Source organism: Cebidichthys violaceus, unplaced genomic scaffold (assembly GCF_023349555.1).
Source record: "Cebidichthys violaceus isolate CVI_PGR_0920_01 unplaced genomic scaffold, fCebVio1.0.p SCAF_5, whole genome shotgun sequence".
In the NCBI taxonomy this organism is placed as follows: Eukaryota; Metazoa; Chordata; class Actinopteri; order Perciformes; family Stichaeidae; genus Cebidichthys; species Cebidichthys violaceus.
This window is the reverse complement of record NW_027176705.1, coordinates 18,110,505-18,133,602: the sequence shown is the minus strand read 5'-3', so window position 1 is coordinate 18,133,602 and position 23,098 is coordinate 18,110,505. Positions and strand designations below refer to the sequence as shown.

Below are 23,098 nucleotides of genomic sequence, written 5' to 3'. Positions count from 1 at the left end.
TGTAATCTGATTTAATCAAAATGAATTTGAACTCAAAGTGCAGCCCAGTTCCTGATAGTGTTGACAAATGTCAAAAGGTCACTACAGGTTCCACCTTGTCATGACCAAATCCGGTTACCAACGATGCGTCTGAAGAGGACTCTGATGAGATGTGCCCTTCACACATTTGTGCTATCTCTGCACTTTATCTGCACCAGTCTTTGACAGGGGAAAAAAATGCATTAGTCTGCTATGGGTAAAGTAGTTTAACTGCAGATAGAGTACCAAGTCTTCAAGGGGGGGGGGGGGGAGCAAGGTGCTTTTGCTGGCACAAATCAAGCGAGATCTTTGTTGCACCTTCCTCTGAATTTAAAGCTACTAAAAGATAATTCGAAAATGATGTTTTCCTGCCCAAAACAGACCCGTGGGAGCATATAAACCCTGCACAGTAATAACTTAGTGGTGAAGGCAGTGTGCACACTGAGAAATGGGGCAATATATGGGCTCAAATAACTCCACGGCGCTCATTCAAGAGTGTTCCCGCACAGAGAAGAAATGCATTGTGACTTACTGAACAGTCAGCGCTTGAATGATTCCAACACCGCCTGGATAAGACAGTAGGCATCACGTTACTGTGCTGCACATCCTGGTGCTCCTATTGTAGTTTCTGTACAATAAGAGCAACGTGTCTGTCAGTGACAGACGAGATTAAGTCTCTTCAGACCTCCACAGTCTAATAGCTATAAAATATGTATTCTACTGGCCATGAAATTCACTCAGGCCAGATAATGCATGCAGGCTAATTATATCTGATAAACATCATCGGACCCCGAGAGTGAGCGGTGGTGATTTCACCAGAGGCTGAAAGATCCGGAGCACAACACTCGGCTGATCCCGCGCTATGAAGCAGCACGATTTTCAAATTGAAATTCTGGAAAGGTAAAGCACTATTCACACGGAGCCAATGGTCCGTGACTCTGGGCCGTCCTCGAGTGGCTGCGTACACTTCCACACCTGCGCTGGTTTCATGTCGATACACTGGATCGGCGGCTGCAATGAGGCAAAGCATGTACACGTCTTCATCAGCAGCTGCCTCGCAGCGAGCTACAGGTGCGCGCATCTGTCCTGCGAGCCGCGGCACGACTGGGAGGCCCGTGCGCGTCGATGTGCCCGTCAGACGATTTGCGCTCCCGACACCAGAGGAGACGTAATCGGAGCGGACAGGCCTGGGAAGGATCAGTGAGCAATGAGTGAGTTGGCATTCTCCGTGATGTGGGCCGAGTCCAAAACAATGTACGCGATAACAGTCATCAAACACACTATTTAACAGTCTGGGCTGAAAATGGGATCAGACTGAGAACAGCTTCAGTATCAGTGATGTGGATGCAGGTGACAACCCGGATTAGAAGCGTTGTCACGAGCTGTGTGCTGTGTTCTTACTCTCTCCCTCGTGTCAGAACCGAGTTCAAGCCCTGGACCAGATGTGCTGACTTCCCCGGTAACAGGGACACAGCTCCGGGGTCTCCAGAGGACTCAGTGGGACCGGTTACCAGATGACAAACATCAGCGATAAAATGTCCCGGTCCCCTGAGAGACTCTTTGACCATCCGCTCCATCCTGTTCACAGCAGTGTCACAACAGCACGATCCACTATACTGCACTGCAGATGACGGGTTTAACAAATGTCATCCCAAATATTGGATTATTCTGCTGTCTATCATGACTTATGATAGACTATTATTAGAAATACTGAATGGAATTAAATAAATAGTTTGACATTTACGAAAAATGAGCTTTTCTTGATTAGAGTTAATTGACACACAGCTACCGTCTGTCCAAAGTAGAAACTAAATATCCATAAGCTGTAGAGACGTGTCACGTGTCATCTCATTCACTGACAATAATGTCAAATAATGATTTGTGTTGAACATATAGATGCAGTAGAGACTCCATAAAGGGCGGAGGTTGGAATAAAGATGAATACTTTATGCTTACCTGATATAGATATACTGTAGATCAAACGCTTTGAACTAACTGTTATTTTGATGTTCTTCTTTCCTCTTTACTAAAGGCTATTTTAACATGGGTATAATTAACACACCAACTGTATTATTTACTATACTATACTATTTACTGTAGTAGTTTAAGTAGTTTGGGCCCCAAAATAATGAAATCAGGGGTAGGCAGTTTTTTGTCTTTCTTTTCTTTGCAACATTGGGCAAAAATTATATAATAACCTTTCTGCTTATTGCAATTGAAGTGGAAAACTAGACTCCTGCACCTGTTTCCAGGCTCTCGAAAAATCTAGCACATGAACGGCAAACTTTGGCCAATCACAGGTCAGTTCCGAGAGAGGGCGTTCCTATTGGCTGTTCTGCAAAAGAAATCTTCAGAAAGATTTTCCTGCCACAAAAGTTGCTCCATCACTGGTTTTCTGGTACTGATTTCTGGTCGGGTCATGTCAGACGCTACCCTCTGATCAGAAAACCAGTGCTTGGTATTGTAGTTAAGTTATGTATAAATTGTGTCATCATTGAATCATTACGGTTCCAGCTTAAATCCAATACATATAAATACATTGTGTTACCATTAATGTTGAAACAATAGTTACTAGAAAGTAGCTGCATGCTAACCGTTAGCCTATTGGGGTTTGTTGAGGCCATGCCTCAGCTACTTCCCGCCTGTTCATAATGAAGACTCACTTATCAGAAATATGAACTCCTTAAACAAAATGCTGATGTTCACTCATTGACAACCTTCCAGTGACATAGTTTCTTTTCAACATGACTTTTCGTTGCAATTTATTTGGACACATTTGATGAGCATGTTTCTGAAATTTGATACGACAAAAGCTTTGTGTTGCATCTGTTTATATTGCACCCAAAACACTTGACAATAACTTGATAAATATTCAAAGGGAGGTGAACCATATGCCACTTGAACGATCCTGAGGGAGAACGGACCCGCTGGTCACAGCTAGAGTTAAACAATTAGTCGATTATTCCATTAGCCCATTGACAATTTCGACAACCGATTAATCATTTTGATGATTTTTGAAGTAAAAAGAGCCAAAGATGACATTGTTCCGTGGGCTCAGTTATAAGGATTTGCTGCTTTCCAATTGAATCTATTTGGATTTGGGTTGGTCCAGCCGAACATCTCATTTGAAAACACCAGCTTGGAAACTTCAAAATTCACCAATTTCTTACATTTTACACACCAGACAATAAATTGAGAAAATAATCACCAGATTATATAATGACAAACATAAATGTTAGTTGCAGCCCTATTGGCATCACTATATCATCTTTTTTTATCGGCTTTGTCCCGATGTACAGGTGAAATGAACACCAGTTAATCCAGAGAAATTGGATAATAAACAGTGTTCACATAATCCAATCAATGGAGTCCAATAAGAAGTGGTGGCAACTGCAAACGTAAACCATGGCTTTAAGAATGTCTTTTAATGCTGTAATCTGGATTTAAAGGGCATGCAGGAGGAAGTCAGCAGCTGTCCTGCATTTCCTCCACGTTATCACTGCAGGCAGTTATTTCTATATTGTTGCAAACTGTAAAGAAAAACATAAATAACTATTAAACTCATTTCCAGAGCATTGCTTATGATGAATGAACGCAAACCTTGTCAAACTTGTGTTACAGGTGTGCACTGCAGTAGCATGAGGAGCTTTCACAGAGGACCTTTTTATGTCCCTGCATGAAAAACACTGCGGTGAATAATTAGCTGCTTCAGCTTCCAAAGTCCCTGTGTTGGTTGTGCATGCTGCAAGATCACCGTCACACTGATTGACCACCACACTTGAATGGGACGAGGTCCTCGTTATGACATCAACGGGGGCCTCGTTGATGTCATAACGAGGACCTCGTTGTGCTTTTCCTTCTATGACGTGACGGACAACTGGTTCTTCGTTTTTCCTAAGGGAATAGACTGGATAATCCATCCGATTAATTTAACAATCTTCTTTTGTGTTGGCTACAAAAGGAAAGCTCTCATCCTCCACCGTCACCGTCATCTTCGGCAGCGTGTGTGTAGCTGCATGCACGACACGCTGAAGCTTTTTCCACACTGGTAAAAGCATATTGTAAATGGCGAACTCGTCTTAAAATAGGAGCCACACACAAAACATCAAACAGCTCGGTTTAGTAGGTTCATGAAGATGTGATGTAAGCCTTAAGTTTGATGGACAGCCCCAAAGACAGCACACAGAGAGACACGTCGAGCTGATGGATTTTCTTGAAAGCGTTCACACTTATTCTACACACGTATCAAGTTCCCGCTTCTGCTCATATTGTGCTCTCAGCACTGAAATGGCACGGTTGACCTCCTTCCCCTCGACCGGACAGAGGCCTGCCGTCAGGCGAACTGGGCTCAGCCCGTCCACAGTTGCGGTCCTTTTCACCGGTCCTCATCCCTCTCTTAGAGGGCAAAGCGGCGGCAGTGCATTTCATCTCACGGTCGGACATCGCCGCGGTTTTGCTGTAGCAGCTCCTCAGCCCCTTGCGGAAGCGTATGGTGAACAGGCCGTAGATGATGGGGTCCAGGCAGGCGTTGAAAAGCCCGAAGATGAACAGGATGTGGGTGAGGGAGTGGGAGACTTTCCCCTCCAGGTCGTCCGGAAAGAACCAGTACCACAAACCCAACAGGTAGTACGGAGTCCAGCAGACGATGAAGCTGATCACTATGACGATGCTCATTTTCAGAGTTCTCATCCTGGCTTTGGGGATGTTGTTCTTGGAGCAGCGAAGATGTGGCTCGTTGGAGGGCACTGGAGGAAAGAGAGAGAGAGAGAGAGAGAGAGAGAGAGAGAGAGAGAGAGAGAGAGAGAGAGAGAGAGAGTCCAGTATTAATGGACGGATGGAATGAATGCATCAAATGTAGGTCTGTTTCTGACCCACCCAGAGTCAGGAAAAGACTCGGCTGTGAACTCACAGTTCCTCGTCGTCATCCGTTTGGAGATCTGGATGAAGATCCTGGTGTAGCAGATGATCATCATGACCAGCGGCAGCAAGAAGAGGCAGGAGAAGGTGAACATGTTGTAAGCCGTTTCCAGCCAGTGAGTGACGAAGCTGCCCCTGGTGGTGCACTGAGTAAAGTTTGCTGGATATGTGATGGTCACATTATGGAAAATGAACATCTGTGGAAACACAAATGGAAAAATATAAGGTTAGCATTTTGCTGGCGGCAGCTGTCATGCAGTATTTTCTTTGCTCCGTTTGTTTGGCAGAGGTGGGATGGAAAGATTAAAGCATTATGTTGGTTTGACCAAATAGCCCAGTATAGGATTTACATTCATGTAGGTCAAATGCCAGTGTTTGATGGAAATTCATAATTATATATTTTAATATAATATTGCTTTTGTCCCTCCAACAAACAGTCCAAAAGCAAAAGATATTCAGTTGACTAATCTGCATTAAAGCAACAGCGTATTTGCATTTTTGCTTGAATTTTTTTTTTTTTTTTTAAAAAGGATGGATTAATTCTCAAAATATATGCAGATTACTTTGCAATCGTTTCAGCTGTAATCTAATTGCATCTGTGTTGATATTGCAGGAATTTCGGATTTAAGCCACTGACCATTTCAAAATGTTGCCATTGGCTGTACTGTACTGTACTGTACTGTACTGTACTGTACTGTACTGTCTTTTGCAGAATCATTCAACATTCAGTTTGGAGATTGCACCGTATCGACAGCTTTTTGTTTTCCCCCTCATGAACCCGATCAACCGTGTTGCATGCTAGGCTGTCTATATGTCTCACTGTTTACAGTAAAGCATTTATACCATTTAGGATTAGGGATTCCTATCCTTGTGTAACTAAATGATGGAGCCACTAATCCCACAACACCGAGACCATTTGGGCTCCCTGAAACACGCATGTTTGCTAGCATCAAAGCCTCTACGAATTGCCACATTTTATGTAAATGCACAGAGATGTAGAGAGCATGATGAACTGTGTGTAGCGATTTTAATTTCCTCGAGCAAGTGTGGATCACCCACACGTTAATACCAGAATGAAACTGAGATAATGCATGCAGATCCTATAATCTGAAGACCTCACTGTGTTACTGTTTGAAGGAACACGAGCGAGAGTTCAAAACATCTCCTATAACCCGGCACTTCTCTCCGAATCCGTTGCTTCAACTCAACCGAGTGACCCGTTGTCCCCTGGCCTTACCTGAGGGATTGAGAACAAGGCGCTCATAGTCCACGCCACCGCCAGCATGACCCGGTTCCTTCTCCGCGCCATGCTGATGGCCAGAGGGTTGAGGATGGCCGACTGTCGGTCCAGACTGATCACCACGGTGACAAAGGCACAGGAGTACATGGCCTGCAGCTTGAGGAACATCAGGAACCTGCAGGCCAGGTCGCCGGCCAGCCACTGGACGGTGATGTTCCACACGGCGTCCACGGGCATCACGATGAAGGTGACCAAGAGGTCGGCCGCAGTCAGGTTGATGATCAGCACTCGGACGTGGGATTTGCGCTTGTGGCCGTTGGCCGCCCACAGCACAGCCAGATTGCAGAAAGTGGAAACGCCACACAGGATGAAGGTGACGATCACTCTGACTTTGGCCGCCGTGGAGAAGGTGGGCAGCCGCGGCGCTGCACCGTCCGCTGACGTCCAATTGCAGCGTGGGGGAGGCAGCCAGTCACAGCTGCCGTCGAGGTCACACCCGGAGCTCTGCTGATACGCCGTGACCGCAGGATCGCAGGAGGCGTTCATTTTCTGACCCTCACCAAGGAGTCAGTGTTTTACGCTCAGCTACATGGAAGGCCGGCGCCGGCTGCGGGAGGGAGATAAGGCAAAACACATCGACGTGAGGCTTTTGCGTGAAGTTGCCGCAACATATTCATCTGCATGGATTTGCATAAGGAGGCTGAGATAATAGTTCTGTGAGCAATAGAGCACTTCTCTCTCCCTCTCTCTCTTTGTTGCTCTCTGACATGCATGGACAGATGCTACGATTGCCCTTTGTGCATAATGGGGTCTCCAGAGTAGTGAATTTACATCAGCACCTGACAACCAAGTTACTCACACTCCAATGACAATATTCACTTATTGTACAAAAGAAAACATGGTTGTTTGGTATTCATGATACAACCATCTTTGATAGTGAAAAAATTGCAATAAACTAAATTCAAGTTATGGCTTCTAATTTGCACCCCCCCCCCAAAAAAAATGCAACAGCCAAGTCTCACTACAATAAATGTAATTATTACTATCTTGAATTAAGTTTGGTGACATATACGTTTGATATCAATGATGCTTACAAACAGTAGTACCATCACCACAGCGCAACAAAGGGTCACATAACGAAATACTGCATGTTAAGAACCCTGTTTACACAATTCCTCTCTCTTTCCTTTCCGCAAAACAATATATGTATATTAACATGTAGAAGAAATAGAAGGAACAGACTCACATCTACGCACGTGTTGTCGTGGAGCGATGCATTTCCCAAATCAGATAGTGATACCAAAAAAGAAATCCTCTCTCTGGAAGTCCCCGGACCTTCTGATGAGCACAGCACCGAGTTTCTGGAGTAGTCTCCGGTCCTCCCTCTCAGTTTTTACCTCGGCGCCCCCCTTCAGGAGTTTACCAGGCGCAGCTCGCTCTCCCTCCTCGTGTGCGCGTCCGCCGCTGTGTGTGCGCGCGCGCGCTTCAACGAGCGATCTCCGCATCCCAGGAGCGTCAGTTCGGTGAGCTCTGAGCTCTGAGCTCCGGGCTCAGTTTAGTTTCTCATTTTACCCGTGGCCGGAGTCAATTGGATGAGACACACGCAGCCCCGAGTAGCGCCACCAAACCTGCTCGTTGTAATTGCAGTAATTATGTGCTGTAAGGTCACGCGACGGTACAAAGGGGACGGACAAAATCACAAGAATAGGCGCAAAATAAACGAACGCAATGCAAATGTAAGACCATGGCGCAGTTTTTTTACGGGTTGGGTCAGAGAGCTGGTCATTCTTAAAGCCATGTGTTGTGCTGTTGCGTGAGATGGCCTGCATTATATTGCCATGTGTGTTACCTTGCCCACACCTCACCTGTGTTTTTTATTCATTGTGACAAATTCCATCTCCACCGTTTTCACATCTGACTCACGATGCTCTTGTTTTTTCTAGTCAAAGCAAGAGGGACGCTTTCACCTCACGTGTTACATGTTCCATTAGCAGAACTCAGGCAGGCAAATAATGGTGCGCAGTAAATAAATCGCGTGGCCCCCACCCCCCAAAACATTTTTTTTTTTCAATTTGAATTACATGGGATGCATGCTATGGTCTTATTGTCTTGTCTGTGTTTCCAGAGTTGATATAAAAATAAAGAAAAATATATTTAATTGCGCTTTCTTTGTTTGCTAGGTTAGTGACGACATAGGTCAGAAGGTCACAGACCGGCGCGCCCGCGGCAAATAGGTGACTAACGTTAGCACTGATTCACTCAGTAATGTTAGCGCTGATTCACTCGCTAACGTTAGCGCTGATTCACTCGCTAACGTTAGCGCTGATTCACTAGGTAACGTTAGCGCTGATTCACTAGGTAACGTTAGCACTGATTCACTCGGTAACGTTAGCGCTGATTCACTCGGTAGCGTTAGCGCTGATTCACAAGGTAACGTTAGCGCTGATTCACTAGGTAACGTTAGCACTGATTCACTCGGTAACGTTAGCACTGATTCACTCGGTAGCGTTAGCGCTGATTCACTAGGTAACGTTAGCGCTGATTCACTAGGTAACGTTAGCGCTGATTTTTCCTGAGAAGAAAAAGAAACGCAAATTCAAAAGCGGTGCCCAAAAGCGGCATTCAAAACATAAAATTGCTGAATTGAATGGCAAACTTCCAAAAATAACAAGTATTTTTTGACCGGCCGGTGAAAGATGCACTAATCTGCCAGAAGAAACAGGTGTTGTACTGTTTGCTATAGCTAATGCTACCACGTCGCTAACGTTCTACTTTGACAGCCTGTAGCCTATACTAATATTTGTTCTCTGGTTGAGCTGTTGTTTTTTCTGTTTGAATACATTTCCCTCAAAAGAAAAGCGTGAGTTTTGATATCTTGCCTATATGGGGGGGGGGGGGCTCTCAGGGTTATTCTGCGGGGGGGCCTCACGTGTTTCCGTTACGGTACTGTACTTAAACCGATCTACGGACAAAGTTAGCGACTAGCTGGTTAATGTAGTTTTCTCAGGGGTAGGTGGAGACCAAAAGCAGAGCTAAAAGGAGAGTGAACGTTGCACAGAAAGGAGGTCCCCAACTGAACGTGTTGTGGAACAATGTTATAGACATGCATGGGATTACACAGGAGAAAAAGGTCTCCAGTGGGACTGCACTGTGTCCCACACTTAACTTATTATGTGAAGAACGAAAACACCCGCAGACCTGGCTTCTACAGCACGTTATCAAAGACCTGCTCTATACACTCACATCATCTGAGCTCTTTATGTGAAGTAACAAAAGAAGTCTTATGAGTGAGACACTCAAGGAAGAAAAAAAGAGGGCGCTGACTGGAAGACATTACTGAAAATAGCACAGCCAGGATTGAAAGATTCAGCCACGTTGTTTGGATGTGATAACAAACGGATCACTTTTCAACCTTAAGTCGTCTATGAACCACACACTTCTGCTGTTTGCTAGTTTAGAGAAATTAAACGAGTAAAAATTAAATCCACTGAATGAAATGTATATGTGGACGTTTCCTTTCCACTTATTAGACAAAAGAGAGCGACAGAAATGATGGTGAGACAGGATGACAAGCCATGACCTGGATTCAAACCAAATAGGTTATGAATCCTATTTGGATTTTCAGTATCTATGGGCAGATACTGATACTATTTTCAGCATCTGGTAGCTTAGATACTGCTCGCTCATCACGGCACTTCCCTTCCGTTGAAGGAAGATTGCTATGTTACGTGATGAGACAGAACAGCGTCTGCTCATCACTGGAACATGAGGTATAAGGTGGTGGTAATATGCATGTAAGAACCATTTTGATTTGAATCTGTAAGGACCTTTACCTCATGTCATGTTGGGATATCATTGCCGTACCTCTCAGCCGCACCCAAGCTCTCCTCTATTCACTCTACAGCGGTGGATTATCAGCACGTTCAAAGGGACGGGGCAGCTGATTGGTGCTGGCTGAATGTCAGACTCTGGGCTATTCTCCAAACAGGCAGTGACCTTCCCAGCTTTACAGACTGTGTTTCACGTTAATCCACAGTATTATTATCATTCGTTGCTTCAGCGAGATCTTGCTGAAATGCCCTCACCTTCCACAACAAGCACTTATTACTGCAACACAACAGCGTGTTTAAGCTGATAGTTTACTGGATTCCTAAAACCTGCTTTTTCCTCCATAATACGGTTTGTTTCTCAAACATGCAGGACCTTTTCTCCTCGTTAAAGGTTTTGGTTCTTATCCGACTGAAATGTGACGAGTTAAATCCCGAACCTGGTGGTGGCGCTAGATGTAGAGTTATGGTTGTGAGGGCAAAATGTGCAAAAGATAATTCACAGCAACCCAGTTGTTGAGACATTTCGCTGAAACCCACAAATGTCAACCGTGTGACACTAAAGGATCAGTTGGGGGGGATCCCCAAAGTCATTAGGATTCATTACGATATGTAATGCATATGGATGGATTACTGAACGGGCTTGCTGTGTCAGGGGTAACCCTGGCCTTAAATGTCACTCAAAGAGACACGTACCTGACAGGAAGAGACGCTCAATGACCGCAAAGAAACATGAATCAAATACATAGAGACACAGAAAAACTACAAAGTTGCAAAAGAGAGACACAAAAAGACCACAAAAATGACTCACAGCGACTATAAAAGAGGGCCAAATAACACCAAAGAGACTCAAAATGACTACGAAGAGACACAATACTACACCACTAACACGGGAGTGCTATCATCAAGTGAACAATATGTATTTATCAAGATCATAAATAAAGACCCTATAGCAGGGGTCACTAATAGGCGGACCGCGGTCCGGATCCGGACCCAGACGCCGTTGTATCCGGACCCAGGACCTAAAACCGATAGATAATTGAGAATTATTACATTTTACATTACATTAACCGGCGCAGCTTTTCCAGCCTTTACGGCACTTGTTCAGCGGCGTAAATCACATCACGTGATGCAGCTCGGCCAATCAAATATGGGTATTCTGACAAGTTTCCTGACTCGAGTGAGATGTAGACACACGGGGAGACGAGGAAAGAGAACAAAGAGAATTATTACGTCAGTCAGAGAAGTTATTTCACATGACGTTCTCCAAAGAGAGAGAAGTGGTCAGAGAGACCAGAGTCTTTAAACAGGAATGAACAGACTCTTATAGGTTCATTCTTCACACGGACAGTTTAAAACCAGTGTGTCTCATATGTTCAGAGACCGAGACGATTATTAAAAGCGGTAATGTGAAGCGCCACCACGAGACAAAGCACAACTCTTTTGAGCAAACGTACCCACTCACATCTGAAATGAAGACAGAAAATAAACCGTCAATCAATAAAGTGGCTTTTTTGATTGACATCACTTCACACCTGAATGAACTGCATTTAAAGCTGCAGGGCAATTCAGTGAAATACATTTTTCTAAAATGAATTACTTAATTTTAACCTGAGGTGAAATGATTTTGTAACTATGCACCATTTCCTCTAAAATCTAATCTGAAATTAGACAAATTGTCTCATGAATGTGATTTGAAGTTAGCTCATGAATGAGATTTTGAAGGGCTTTTATTTTGAAATGCTACATCAGAATGTCCTGGTTCTCTCTGAGAGACACCTTGAAGTGGTCTGCTATTAAGATGCACATTTTTCACAAGCTTTCTGTTATGTCAGTTATTCTTTAATCCAGCCCTTATTTTACTTGAAATGAGAAGAACATTTATTCATGTATTTCTGTGTATTATTTATAATTCATCCACTTAAATTTGAAAACTGAGAATAATAATTGTTCAAATATAATTGATGTGTACTTTGTTTATTTGATTTGACAGTTATTGGCTACACAGAGACGCTATTATTACTACTAGGCTTCTTGGCACTAAATAGCGCAAGTTAGATATTATTGTAACGTTCCGGACCTTTGCCCAAGGAGATTTTCTCAATTTGGACCTTTTGGAATGTTAATTGAATACCCCTGCCCTATAGGCTGCAGAGCATTAGGTTGTCTTTCATTGTATTTTATAGTAGTAGGTTGTTCAGTTCTCAAGCCTGACAGCTGATCTACGGACAGGTTTAGATCATAGTGATGCACAACTCCAAATACGCAGCAAGAAACTATTCTGGCTAGAATCTAACCTGTCGGATGACACGCACAGCTAACTCTGTGGAGGTGAACATGCAAAAGAAGGTACACTTCACTCACTGTACGACAGGTTAGTTGCACTTTGCTTGAAACCCCTAAAAACCCTGTGTGCTTCGGCTCAGGTTGACAAAAGGGAGCGCCAAATAGGAAACAACGTTAAAACCCTAAAACACAGCTGACAACCCATGCCGATGGCCGTGTGCAAAAGACTCTGAAATGAGATAAGATTGCATTTACTCCCCAAAACATCAAAATACTGAACACAAACCTACCAAAATAAGACACAATACTTTACACACACTTTACAATATGCATTACAAAATAGAATACAAGATGAAATGCAAAATGTCAAGTAATGAAATGCAAGTCAAAATCTGTTTAAAGCCTGTTTGAGTTGTTAAGTGTAAGACAACAACACACCTTTCACCCATCTTAATACCAGCATCCACAAACCAGAAAGTGGTGTGACCCCGGACAACAAGAGCTGCCCGTGACTCTGGCTTCATCCCAAGTCTCTTAATTGCATCCCCGTCTCCCTCACTTTAGACCCTGCCGCCTGTTTCCATATGTCCTGTTCTCATCCGTTGTGATTACACCGGCCCTACTCACTGGTCCCTGGTGGCCACACATACACTCATGGTCAGTTAGCTGTTAGCAGTTAGCCAACCACACCGTCCGAAACAATAAAAGTGAGCAGACTATATGCACTCAGCTGTGTTATCGCTAGCGGCCCTACCGACCAGGGGCCGGCTAAGAGTGGTGAGTGAGGAGTCAGCAATAGCAGCATAACAACAGGCAATGAAAGGTGTTTTGAGAAACTGTGAGTCACTGCAACCACAAGAGGTCTTTGAGCATGAAGCCATAACTGGGGACTCTTTTTAGTTTTGTTATTTTCTGCAGCAGAATGCGAGATTAGCAGGGGACAGACAAACACACACACACACACACACACACACACACACACACACACACACACACACGCATTGCCATCCTCCTGGCAGAGTTATTGAGAAGAACAAAAAAAAAATGACAAAGCGACTCATAATCTGCTCATAGTTATGCAGCATGGCATTCAGTTCAAGTCATACGTTTGGGAACTGATTTGAGCAAAGAGGGACCCTTGGTAATGGTCTCAACAATGCTACCACTGCGACCACTATCACAGCATCAGAGTTCAGTCTGATACAGCTGTTGATGGGTCATGGCTGATCACGGTTGTTGGACAAAAATGAAACGTCAATAGCTGAGGATATGAAATAAGCATTACTAAATGAATCTGAGGAGTTCAACACGCGGCTCGGACTGTTTCAACAGCTACCATGGGCGACTGCAGCAGCCAGAGTGGATGAAGCCAGAAGCAGCTCCACTGATGGATGTGAGACACCGCAGCAGCCTTAATGCAGTTTCTACCCGAGAGCAGTGAGGTAACCATTCACCTTCGCAAAAGCTAAAGGTGGTCCTGAGTCAATAGATGCACGTGTCAGTGACAGAGCATTTCATTATCCGTGTTCCTGGAGTGAAGGTCACCTGAATCACACCATTTTATCGGAAAATGCTACGTTCAACCTGCTGGAGTCGAGTCAACCTTCTCTAGAAGCTGCCTGCTCAGCGCAAAACGCAACGGCTTCAGACTGCAGCGTTGTCATGTTGAAGAGACGACTGGCGCACTCACATCTCATCGCTATAATAAGTCTCGGTGCAGCAACCTCTTGACATTTTCACTACTTTTACATTACATTACAGTCATTTAGCAGACGCTTTTATCCAAAGCGACTTACAATAAGTGCATTCAACATTGGTAATCAAAAGAACTACTAGTCACCAGAAGTCATAAGTACATTTCCTTTTCCAAACAAGCATCTAAGAGCATGAAGCAGAGCATAACTCAGAGCCAAAGTACAGAAACAAGAAAAACAGTTAGTGCTATAAGTAATACGAATACAATAAGTGCAACAAGCTAGTATGAAAACAATAAGCGCTAAGTGGAAGGCTCAGGGTAGCACTTCCTGAAGAGGTGGGTTTTCAGCCTGCGCCGAAAGATGGGCAACGACTCCGCTGTCCTGACGTCAGTGGGAAGTTCATTCCACCACTGTGGGGCCAGGACAGAAAACAGCCGTGACCGGGTCGATCGGCCGCCAGGACCTCTGAGCGACGGGGCGACCGATCGCCCCGAGGCAGCAGAGCGAAGTGGTCGAGCGGGGGTGTAAGGCTTGACCGTGGCCTGGAGATAGGAAGGAGCTGTTCCTTTCACTGCCCTGTATTCTAGCACCAGAGTCTTAAACTGGATGCGAGCTCTTATAGGTAGCCAGGGTAGAGAACGGAGAAAGGAAGTTGTGTGGGAGAACTTGGGGCGATTGAACACCAGGCGAGCTGCAGCTTTCTGGACAAGCTCCAGAGGTCTGATGGCCGACGCCGGGGCTCCGGCGAGTAGAGAGTTGCAGTAGTCCAGGCGGGAGATGACAAGAGCCTGGATGAGAACCTGCGCCGTCTAGTCAGTGAGGAAGGGACGAATCCTCCTGATGTTGTAGAGCAGGAATCTGCAGGAGCGTGTAACGGATGAGATGTTTGCCGAGAATGACAGTTGGTCATCCAGGGTACTACTTCTTGTTGCTCATAATGTCGGTGATTGCCAGTAACCGAAGATCATTCTAGTGTAATGTAGAATACATTTCCCAGTAGGCATTAATTAAAAACGAGGCCTATTTGCAGGCCTCAGCTCGAATAAAGATAAGAAATACCTAATTAATTGTATAAAAAAATTAAAATAAATAAAAAAAATAAATAAAAAAAAAACTTTTTTTATATATTTTTGAGATGAGAAAAATCATGGAACTATCAGAATACATGTTACTGGTTCACATAAGATAAGGATGGAACACAGCAGAACTTGGAAAACTCAAAAGCTCGATCTTGAAAAACAGCACTTTTAGGGTATTGTTTTTTGGAAAGTATGGGTATCCAAGACTTTTAATATGCTGGGCTCTTAGAACAACTGATATAGGCTCTATATACACAGCTATACATAGATACAGTGAAACATTTATGAAATATAGAGCATTTCAAATTAGAAAACTGATCAAATACTCCAAGATTTGAATAAAAAAGTATTTTTAAAATTCAAAAACACTCTATATCACTTCTATGTATCACTCATGATGTTCATTGAATCAATAGACCGAAGATTGGACCTTTTTTGAGTGTTTTAAGCTCTTTCTATGCCCTTTTTAGTTATTTAGTTTAAGGTCAAATCCTGCTTCGACTCTCTGTTCAGGGCTGTATCTCAGCCCCCCCTTCTCCGATTTTCACCATTGAGACATCCTTCGAACCGTAGGAGCCAATAGAATTGCCTGGAATTGAAAGCTAGATGATTGACAGCACTATTAGCCAATAAAGCTCAAAAAGGTCCAGCTCTGAAATCTGATTTGCTGAGCTTCCAACCCTCCCAAGAATCCGAGGAGTGTCGGAGAGACACGAATCGAACGGATTCACACGGAGCACCAGCAGCTGGACAAACATGCGTTGGAAGTACGGAGATATTCCATTTTTTCGCTGAGATTCGACCAAAAGTAAGTACAATATTCGATGAAAGCTGTGTGACTTTTTGTGTTCGAAGCTGAATATCTCTGCGATGGTTTACCGGGGAGAGAAATGGAAACTATGTCCGTAATCTCCGTCAGGCGCTCGTGCTTTTTCATGCTGCATGTTCGTAGGTAGCACGTTGCTAACGGAGTGTAGCAGCCTTTTTCTCCGGTCTGTCCCAGTCATATCGAGTATGATTTATGATATTTTGTTATTTGTTTGCTTGGCTGATGGGAGATGTGTTTGTCTCATGTAGAAGTGACCTAGTTCATGTTGTTCCCAGGACGCTGAGGTTTCTGCAGAACTATAACATCACTATATTCGTTCTTCGTGGGTTCTCTGCCAGTTACTTTTAACACAAAACTCTCTAAGTTTTGATGTACTCTGCGTCCAAATGGGGGACCCTCGGGTGTATCTGGTTTTAAGCTATGAGTAATGAATAATGAATAATTAAAAAGTCAAACAAATGACAGGTGAAGGTGAATGAATGAAGAAGAATTGCCTGACCGCTACAATTACTATAGAAAAGTATAATACAGAGAAATCAAAGTGTTTGAGGAGGTCATTGTAGCAGAAGAGAAAGATAAAACTATCACAAGCTGTACTTATCAAAAGAATACAAATTAGTCATACAACTGAGTTTCAGATCTAGCTAAATACATCAGTAAATCCTGCCTTTACTGCGTGGAACGTGTCACGGTTCCTCTGTGTTCGTTGTAGAGGCTACTGTCAGTGGTGCAGGTGAACGGTTTACTTCATGGTTTCTAGTACCTCGGCCCCAGCCCCGCGACCTCGAAACGGATAAGTGTCAACACATGATGGATGGATGGACTTTAAATGAACACATCGGTTGCTTTTGAACGTGTTGGACAAATAACAACCCTCAAGCTTCCCAGAACACCGTGGCACCAACTCCTTCTCACGCGTTCTTCTTTCGCCTATCATTTTCTATCCAATTAGCAACGTTTTGTCTGCCTGCTGCCGATTGTGTGAAGAGAGCCGGCAGCGGGAAGTGATACCTGCAGCGCTGTCTCGCCACACCACCGGACAACAGCTACAGGAGCGATGGCGTGATGCGGTGAGGATTCTGTGACGTTCTCGTGCTCTGGTCCAGAGCAGCGTACTACAACAACACAAGTGACTGAGGTCGTAGATTCACATGCATTTTACATTCATCGTCTGTTTCATACTGCCGCCCTATTACAGCATGGAAATCAAAAATGCGTTTGTCCACTTAAACTAATCTAAATGGTGCACTGAGCATCACATTTGTGACCTTTTAATGACATCGATGGCTGACCTGAACCAGCTGATGGCTCACATCTGCAATCCACATGTAACCCGCCAGCTAAAAAGAAAGCACTTTACCTTTCAATCCAATTACCAGCTGCATGTACTACGGCAGAAAGGTAATTGACAGACACTTTTCAACTATATCTGCATATGGGGAGATTACATGGGGGGGGCGGGGGGGTCCGCTGGCATTTTGGTACTTTCCATGGTGTGGCTTTTTACTCCCGGCGACAGCAGGCACAGGGAGTTTTAAGAGCTCATGGAGAGCTTTAGATGTCTGGGTATTCATCAAACTGAGCATGTGTCAAGTTGAAGTTAATCCATCATGATGATGAATCCATAAAAAAAAAAAATGTAAAACATCACTTCAGATTCAGACTCATCTCATTGTTTTATTCTCAACCTGGACATCGTTAGTATATTGTGAAAGTGCTCTAAAGCCAGCGGAGAGCAAGCGCGCATGTGTGACCGTCTCCCGCCGGTCTCACCACGAATGAGATGCGGCGTCTCGCTGAGTCTAATCAACGTTGGCCTCATGGTGTAATAGTCACTGCGTGTAAGAGGCTTCATAATGTGACCTTCATTATAACACGGCAGCACCTCCACCAAGGCACACGCGTGTCAGGACGAGCGGGGTCAGCGCCGTTAACCGACAGCCACCGGCGGTTCGTCTTCCTTCTCGATAGTCAGAGGCTGCTAATACTCTCACAAAACAATCTGAAGCGTGGTACATCGTGCAGAACGGCCACATATGGTTTGGTGACAGGAAACACTTATCTTGAAAATGCCAGAGCACGGCGCCATGATGAGTCACTTTCCATGTTTCATCAAAATGTATAAATATCGTCGATTGGTGAGAAATCAAATACTTTTTGTTACATCACTTCCACCCGGTCGGCCACGTTCTAGTGTTTGAATGATAGGAAACAGCTGGTGTGATGTGTCTTCCTCCTGCTCCATAAGGTCACCTGCAGTGTTGCATGCAAATCTCTTACAATGAGGAAATACACCATTTGCAGATAAAGCTGCCTTACAGAAATACGAGAATCCCAAATTCACCTGACCAAATGTTTATTGAGTGACCTCTCTTCTATCACTGACTGGGTGACACTGATTGTAATCGGTGGGGGAAACTGAAACCGCTGATTACATTATCCGTCTCTCCAGGAGGTCACTGAAGAGAATTCAAATGCAAAACACATAAACGTGTTGAAAGCAGCAGGGACGGGTGAATCAACTGCGCGGACATTCTTCCAAGCTATATGCAAATCGTAGACAAATTACAATTTAATTTATAGTCAAATTAGTTTTTTGCACTGCTGTGTTGTGGGGTCTGATGGAATCCAGAGAAACAAAGGCAGACTGCAGTTTGTGTTTTAAAAAAAAAATGGAAGAGGGATGAGACTCCATAATCCATTTGGTTTTCTCTTCTATTTGAAGATGCTGGTGGTCACTACGAGGTCTGGAGCAGAATAAACAGACTGGACTTCTGGGACAGTTCAAACGGCTGAATTAAAAACTGCCATAGAATGAGAAATGGACAGAGAGCTTTATCTGTGCTAGGATGAAGTGCAAACAAATTAAACCATTTCAGGTTTGCTCTGCAGTACCGGGGGAACAGTACAGGAAGGGGTGGAGGCTTGTGAATGCGATAACCCAGTGGAATATATTTTTAGCCCTCGCTCGCTTCCCCTCAGAGTGCCAAAGCTTGTCTGCTTCTGTCTCTGGGAATATGGAGGGATAACTCAGACAGGCCGAGTCCTCTCGAGACAGAAAACAGATCAGCCGGACGTTTCGTGTCCAGAGACGAGGCCCCGTGGCCGGACCACTGGTCCACTTTGTCGCTCAGTCATTTTGGTCAACGCACGATAAATTCACCCTTGACGTGACCGAGGAATGCTGCAGGTTCTTGGGCTGACAAGGATTCAATTATCAGCCCGATGAGGGGGGCTGACAGACTGAAATAGTAATGATGTGTTTACTTCTGGATTCTCAGTGGACACATGTCAGTGTTTATTATTGTAACGTCAGTTAACTCTAGACACAAGCACAATTAGTTGGAGCTTCTCAGCACAGTTGGTTATGCACTTCTATGAATAATACCTGACTTCAAATTTCACCTGTCTTTAACCATAAGCACAATCCCATAGAGAGATGTGAGCTAATAGGCACACTCCAGATATGGTCTAAGGGCTTTTCTCATGTCTATGAACCCTCTAGTTACCAAAGCACAGCCACAGCAACGCAAAGGGAAATATGCTGCCTATTTATTTAAGCTACAGGATGACATACTGATTCATTTTGCTCACATTATTTCAACATGTGGAAGGAAACATGGTGGAATATGTTATCTTTATCGTGAATATGAAGAACATTTTCGGGAGACAGCAGTAACATTCATGGAACAGACCCAATTATTTTGGTAGCATACTAGTATTTAGTGAATAACTGTCAGGACAATGGTTTAATTATCCAATAGTATATCATATTGTAATACATAATAGCCAGTGATGCACACATCTAATAAGTCTATGAGTCTACAGCCACGCTAACGTTAGCATGCTCACAAAGACAATATGCTAATGTTATAATCGTTACAATGTTCACCAGGTTAGCGTGTTAGCATACTAACATTTGCTAGCACTAAACACAAATTACAGCTGAGGCAGATGGGAATGTCATTAGTTTTCTTGTTATTTGGCCATAAATCAAAGTATTAACTTTGACCCGATGGTGCCAGGAAAGTTAGTAGAATTCATCCTCTGGGGACCGTGAATGTCTGAGCCAAACAACATGGCATTCCATGCATGCAACGGTTGTTGACATATTTCAGTCTCTTACTACGACTCCTAGCTCGATGAAAATGAAATGCTGACTCCATTCACTGGGATGTGTCTGACAAATAATACAGACAGAAGCCTGTTGTTGCATAATGATAACAGGCTCATTCATAAAAATAAAGAATCCAATTAAAATGCTGTTAAATGATGACGAATTAATAATGCGATTGCGCGTTCTCTGCGACATAGTATGGGATGGAACGTTCCTTTAGAGTTTAACCATAACATGGACCCACCGTGACTTAAGAGCACCCTCTAGTGGCAAACAAAATCCTACAGGGAGCGACGTCTTATCCTGGTGAGACCTCAAGCACAATACAGGCCCAAATTTGGGAGAAAACATACATTTTTGGCCGTACTCGCTATATTTTTGTAGAAAATAAAACATGAAATACACACAAAATGTTATCGAGAGAACAGACAGTTAATTGGGACTAGGTTGAAAATCACCAAAAGATTCCTCTTCAGCATTGCCCGTTTCATGCTGCAGAGGTACTCTCTTCTCTTACTACAGACCTCCAGCCCATTTTGTCGGGGACCAGAGCGCCGCAGTGCTGCTGCTGCTGGGCAGGACAGCGAGGAAGGTCGGAGGTCAACCACAACCACTCACCATCCAGGAATCGCAGACCGACCCACACCTACAGGAGACAACGGGGGGCGACCGGTACGGGAGCACTTATGCAGTTCTTCTCGCCTATAGTGGGAGATACTGAATATTCCTGATATCTCAGACTCATATTTACGGTCTGAACATTATGAGTTCAATACAGTAGGCCTAAGTATCCATGCAACCAGCAGAGACTCCAGGAAGTCACTGCACCCGGCCAATAATTAGAGAATTTAATTAAATACTAAGCCTACAGAAAGATTCATTCGAAGCCTTTGATATTGGTTGAGTAATTGTATAATTGTGACATTTCATTTTAATGGGATATATCTTCCACATGTGTAAAGGAAAATGAGTTGCACACTCGTAGCCACGAGACAAATGATATTCTATAATTTACCAACGTTTCGATATGGGAGACTTCTTCGGGGTGAAGAGGGACAGAAAATATTAGGGACACGTGTGTTTTCAATCATGGGGGGTGGGTGTCCACAGTCAAAATCTACAGATTATGGGAGGAGCATATAACAGTAAAGAACAAGGATGTATATTAAAGTTAAGGAAACAGATTTAGGGAAGACGTCTGTGTATCAATGTAGATGATAAACTCTAAGGCCGGATAACGAGTTTTAAGTCGAAGGCAAGGGTAATACATCTTCTACATAAAAACGTTTGCTGCAGGGCAAATATATTCTTATTAAAACGTTCTTCTGAAGCCATTATTTTCACACAATTGCATCATTTCATGCATTAGAGCAGCTGCCACTGCTTCATCAGAATAAGCTAAATGAGCGTCAGAGCTTTGACAAGTTCATATTCAAAGATTATCTTCAAACATTTTCCATCATGCTGACATAGAAGGACAGCTCGCGTCACTGTCTCAGTCAGGTGGTGCAGTATTCTCCACTACGGAATGCAATGGGGCTTTGTGTTATATATACAGTTGTGGTCAAAAGTTTACATACACTTGTAAAGAACATAATGTCATGGCTCTCTTGAGTTTCCAGTTATTTCTACAACTCTGATTTTTCTCTGATAGAGTGATTGGAACAGATACTTCTTTGTCACAAAAAACATTCATGAAGTTTGGTTCTTTCATGACTTTATTATGGGTTAACAGAAAAAGTGATCAAATCTGCTGGGTCAAAAATATACATACAGCAACATGAATTAGCAATTTTGGTGACTTAGAAAGTTGTGTCAATGAAATGAGCTTCATAGCATGGCCTCTTAACTTCTTGTGAGTGATTATGAGTGACTACAGCTGGTGACTTCTCTGAGGCCATTTAAATAGGGCTCATTGGATACAAACGCCCACAAACGCTACAATGGGAAAGTCAAAGGAGCTCAGCATGGATCTGAAAATGCGAATCATTGACTTGAACAAGTCAGGAAAGTCACTTGGAGCCATTTCAAAGCAGCCGCAGGTCCCAAGAGCAACAGTGCAAACAGTTGTTTGTAAGTATAAAGTGCATGGCACTGTTTTGTCACTGCCACGATCAGGAAGAAAACGCAAGCTATCACCTGCTGCTGAGAGGAAATTGGTCAGGAGGGTGAAGAGTCAACCGAGAACCACCAAAAAGCAGATCTGCCAAGAATTAGAAGCTGCTGGAACACAGGTGTCAGTGTCCACAGTCAAGCGTGTTTTGCATCTCCATGGACTGAGAGGCTGCCGTGCAAGAAGGAAGCCCTTGCTCCAAAAGCGGCACCTTAAGGCTCGACTGAAGTTTGCTGCTGATCACATGGACAAAGATAAGACCTTCTGGAGGGAAAGTTCTGTGGTCAGACGAAACAAAAATCGAGCTGTTTGGCCACAATGCCCAGCAATATGTTTGGAGGAGAAAAGGTGAGGCCTTTAACCCCAAGAACACCATGCCTACCGTCAAGCACGGGTGGTGGTAGTATTATGCTGTGGGGCTGTTTTGCTGCCAATGGAACTGGTGCTTTACAGAGAGTAAATGGGATAATGAAGAAGGAGGATTACCTTCAAATTCTTCAAGATAACCTAAACTCATCAGCCCGAAGGTTGGGTCTTGGGCGCAGTTGGGTGTTCCAACAGGACAATGACCCCAAACAAACATCAAAAGTGGTAATGGAATGGCTAAATCAGGCTAGAATTAGGGTTTTAGAATGGCCTTTCCCAAAGTCCTGACTTAAATCCCATTGAGAACATGTGGACAATGCTGAAGAAACAAGTCCATGTCAGAAAGCCATCAAATTTAACTGAACTGCACCAATTCTGTCAAGAGGAGTGGTCAAAGATTCAACGAGAAGCTTGCCAGAAGCTTGTGGATGGCTACCAAAAGCGCCTAATTAAAGTGAAAATGGCCAAGGGACATGTAATCAAATATTAGCACTGCTGTATGTATATTTTTGACCCAGCAGATTTGATCACTTTTTCTGTTAACCCATAATAAAGTCATGAAAGAACCAAACTTCATGAATGTTTTTTGTGACAAAGAAGTATCTGTTA

General features: G+C 43.8%; 1 protein-coding gene across 1 annotated transcript; it reads right to left on the bottom strand.

The window, feature by feature from the left end:
• Window positions 1–2,832: 2,832 nt before the first annotated feature.
• On the bottom strand, window positions 2,833–7,510 carry LOC137887778 (putative gonadotropin-releasing hormone II receptor). The gene is made up of 4 exons (XM_068730983.1): window positions 7,422–7,510; window positions 6,173–6,782; window positions 4,928–5,132; window positions 2,833–4,763 (listed from the first exon to the last, which is right to left on the bottom strand). The coding sequence occupies exons 2-4, from the start codon at window positions 6,719–6,721 to the stop codon at window positions 4,282–4,284; spliced, it is 1,236 nt and encodes a 411-aa protein (XP_068587084.1). The 5' UTR covers window positions 6,722–6,782; window positions 7,422–7,510; the 3' UTR covers window positions 2,833–4,281.
• Between the last annotated feature and the right edge of the window lie 15,588 nt (window positions 7,511–23,098).

Excerpts from the sequence above, each read along its gene's own strand:
- LOC137887778 (XM_068730983.1), bottom strand. The coding sequence starts at position 6,721 with ATGAACGCCTCCTGCGATCCTGCGGTCACGGCGTATCAGCAGAGCTCC. Across the intron at positions 5,133-6,172 it reads CCTTGTTCTCAATCCCTCAG|ATGTTCATTTTCCATAATGT; the intron begins GTAAGGCCAGGG and ends GTGTTTCCACAG. Across the intron at positions 4,764-4,927 it reads ACGGATGACGACGAGGAACT|TGCCCTCCAACGAGCCACAT; the intron begins GTGAGTTCACAG and ends TCTTTCCTCCAG.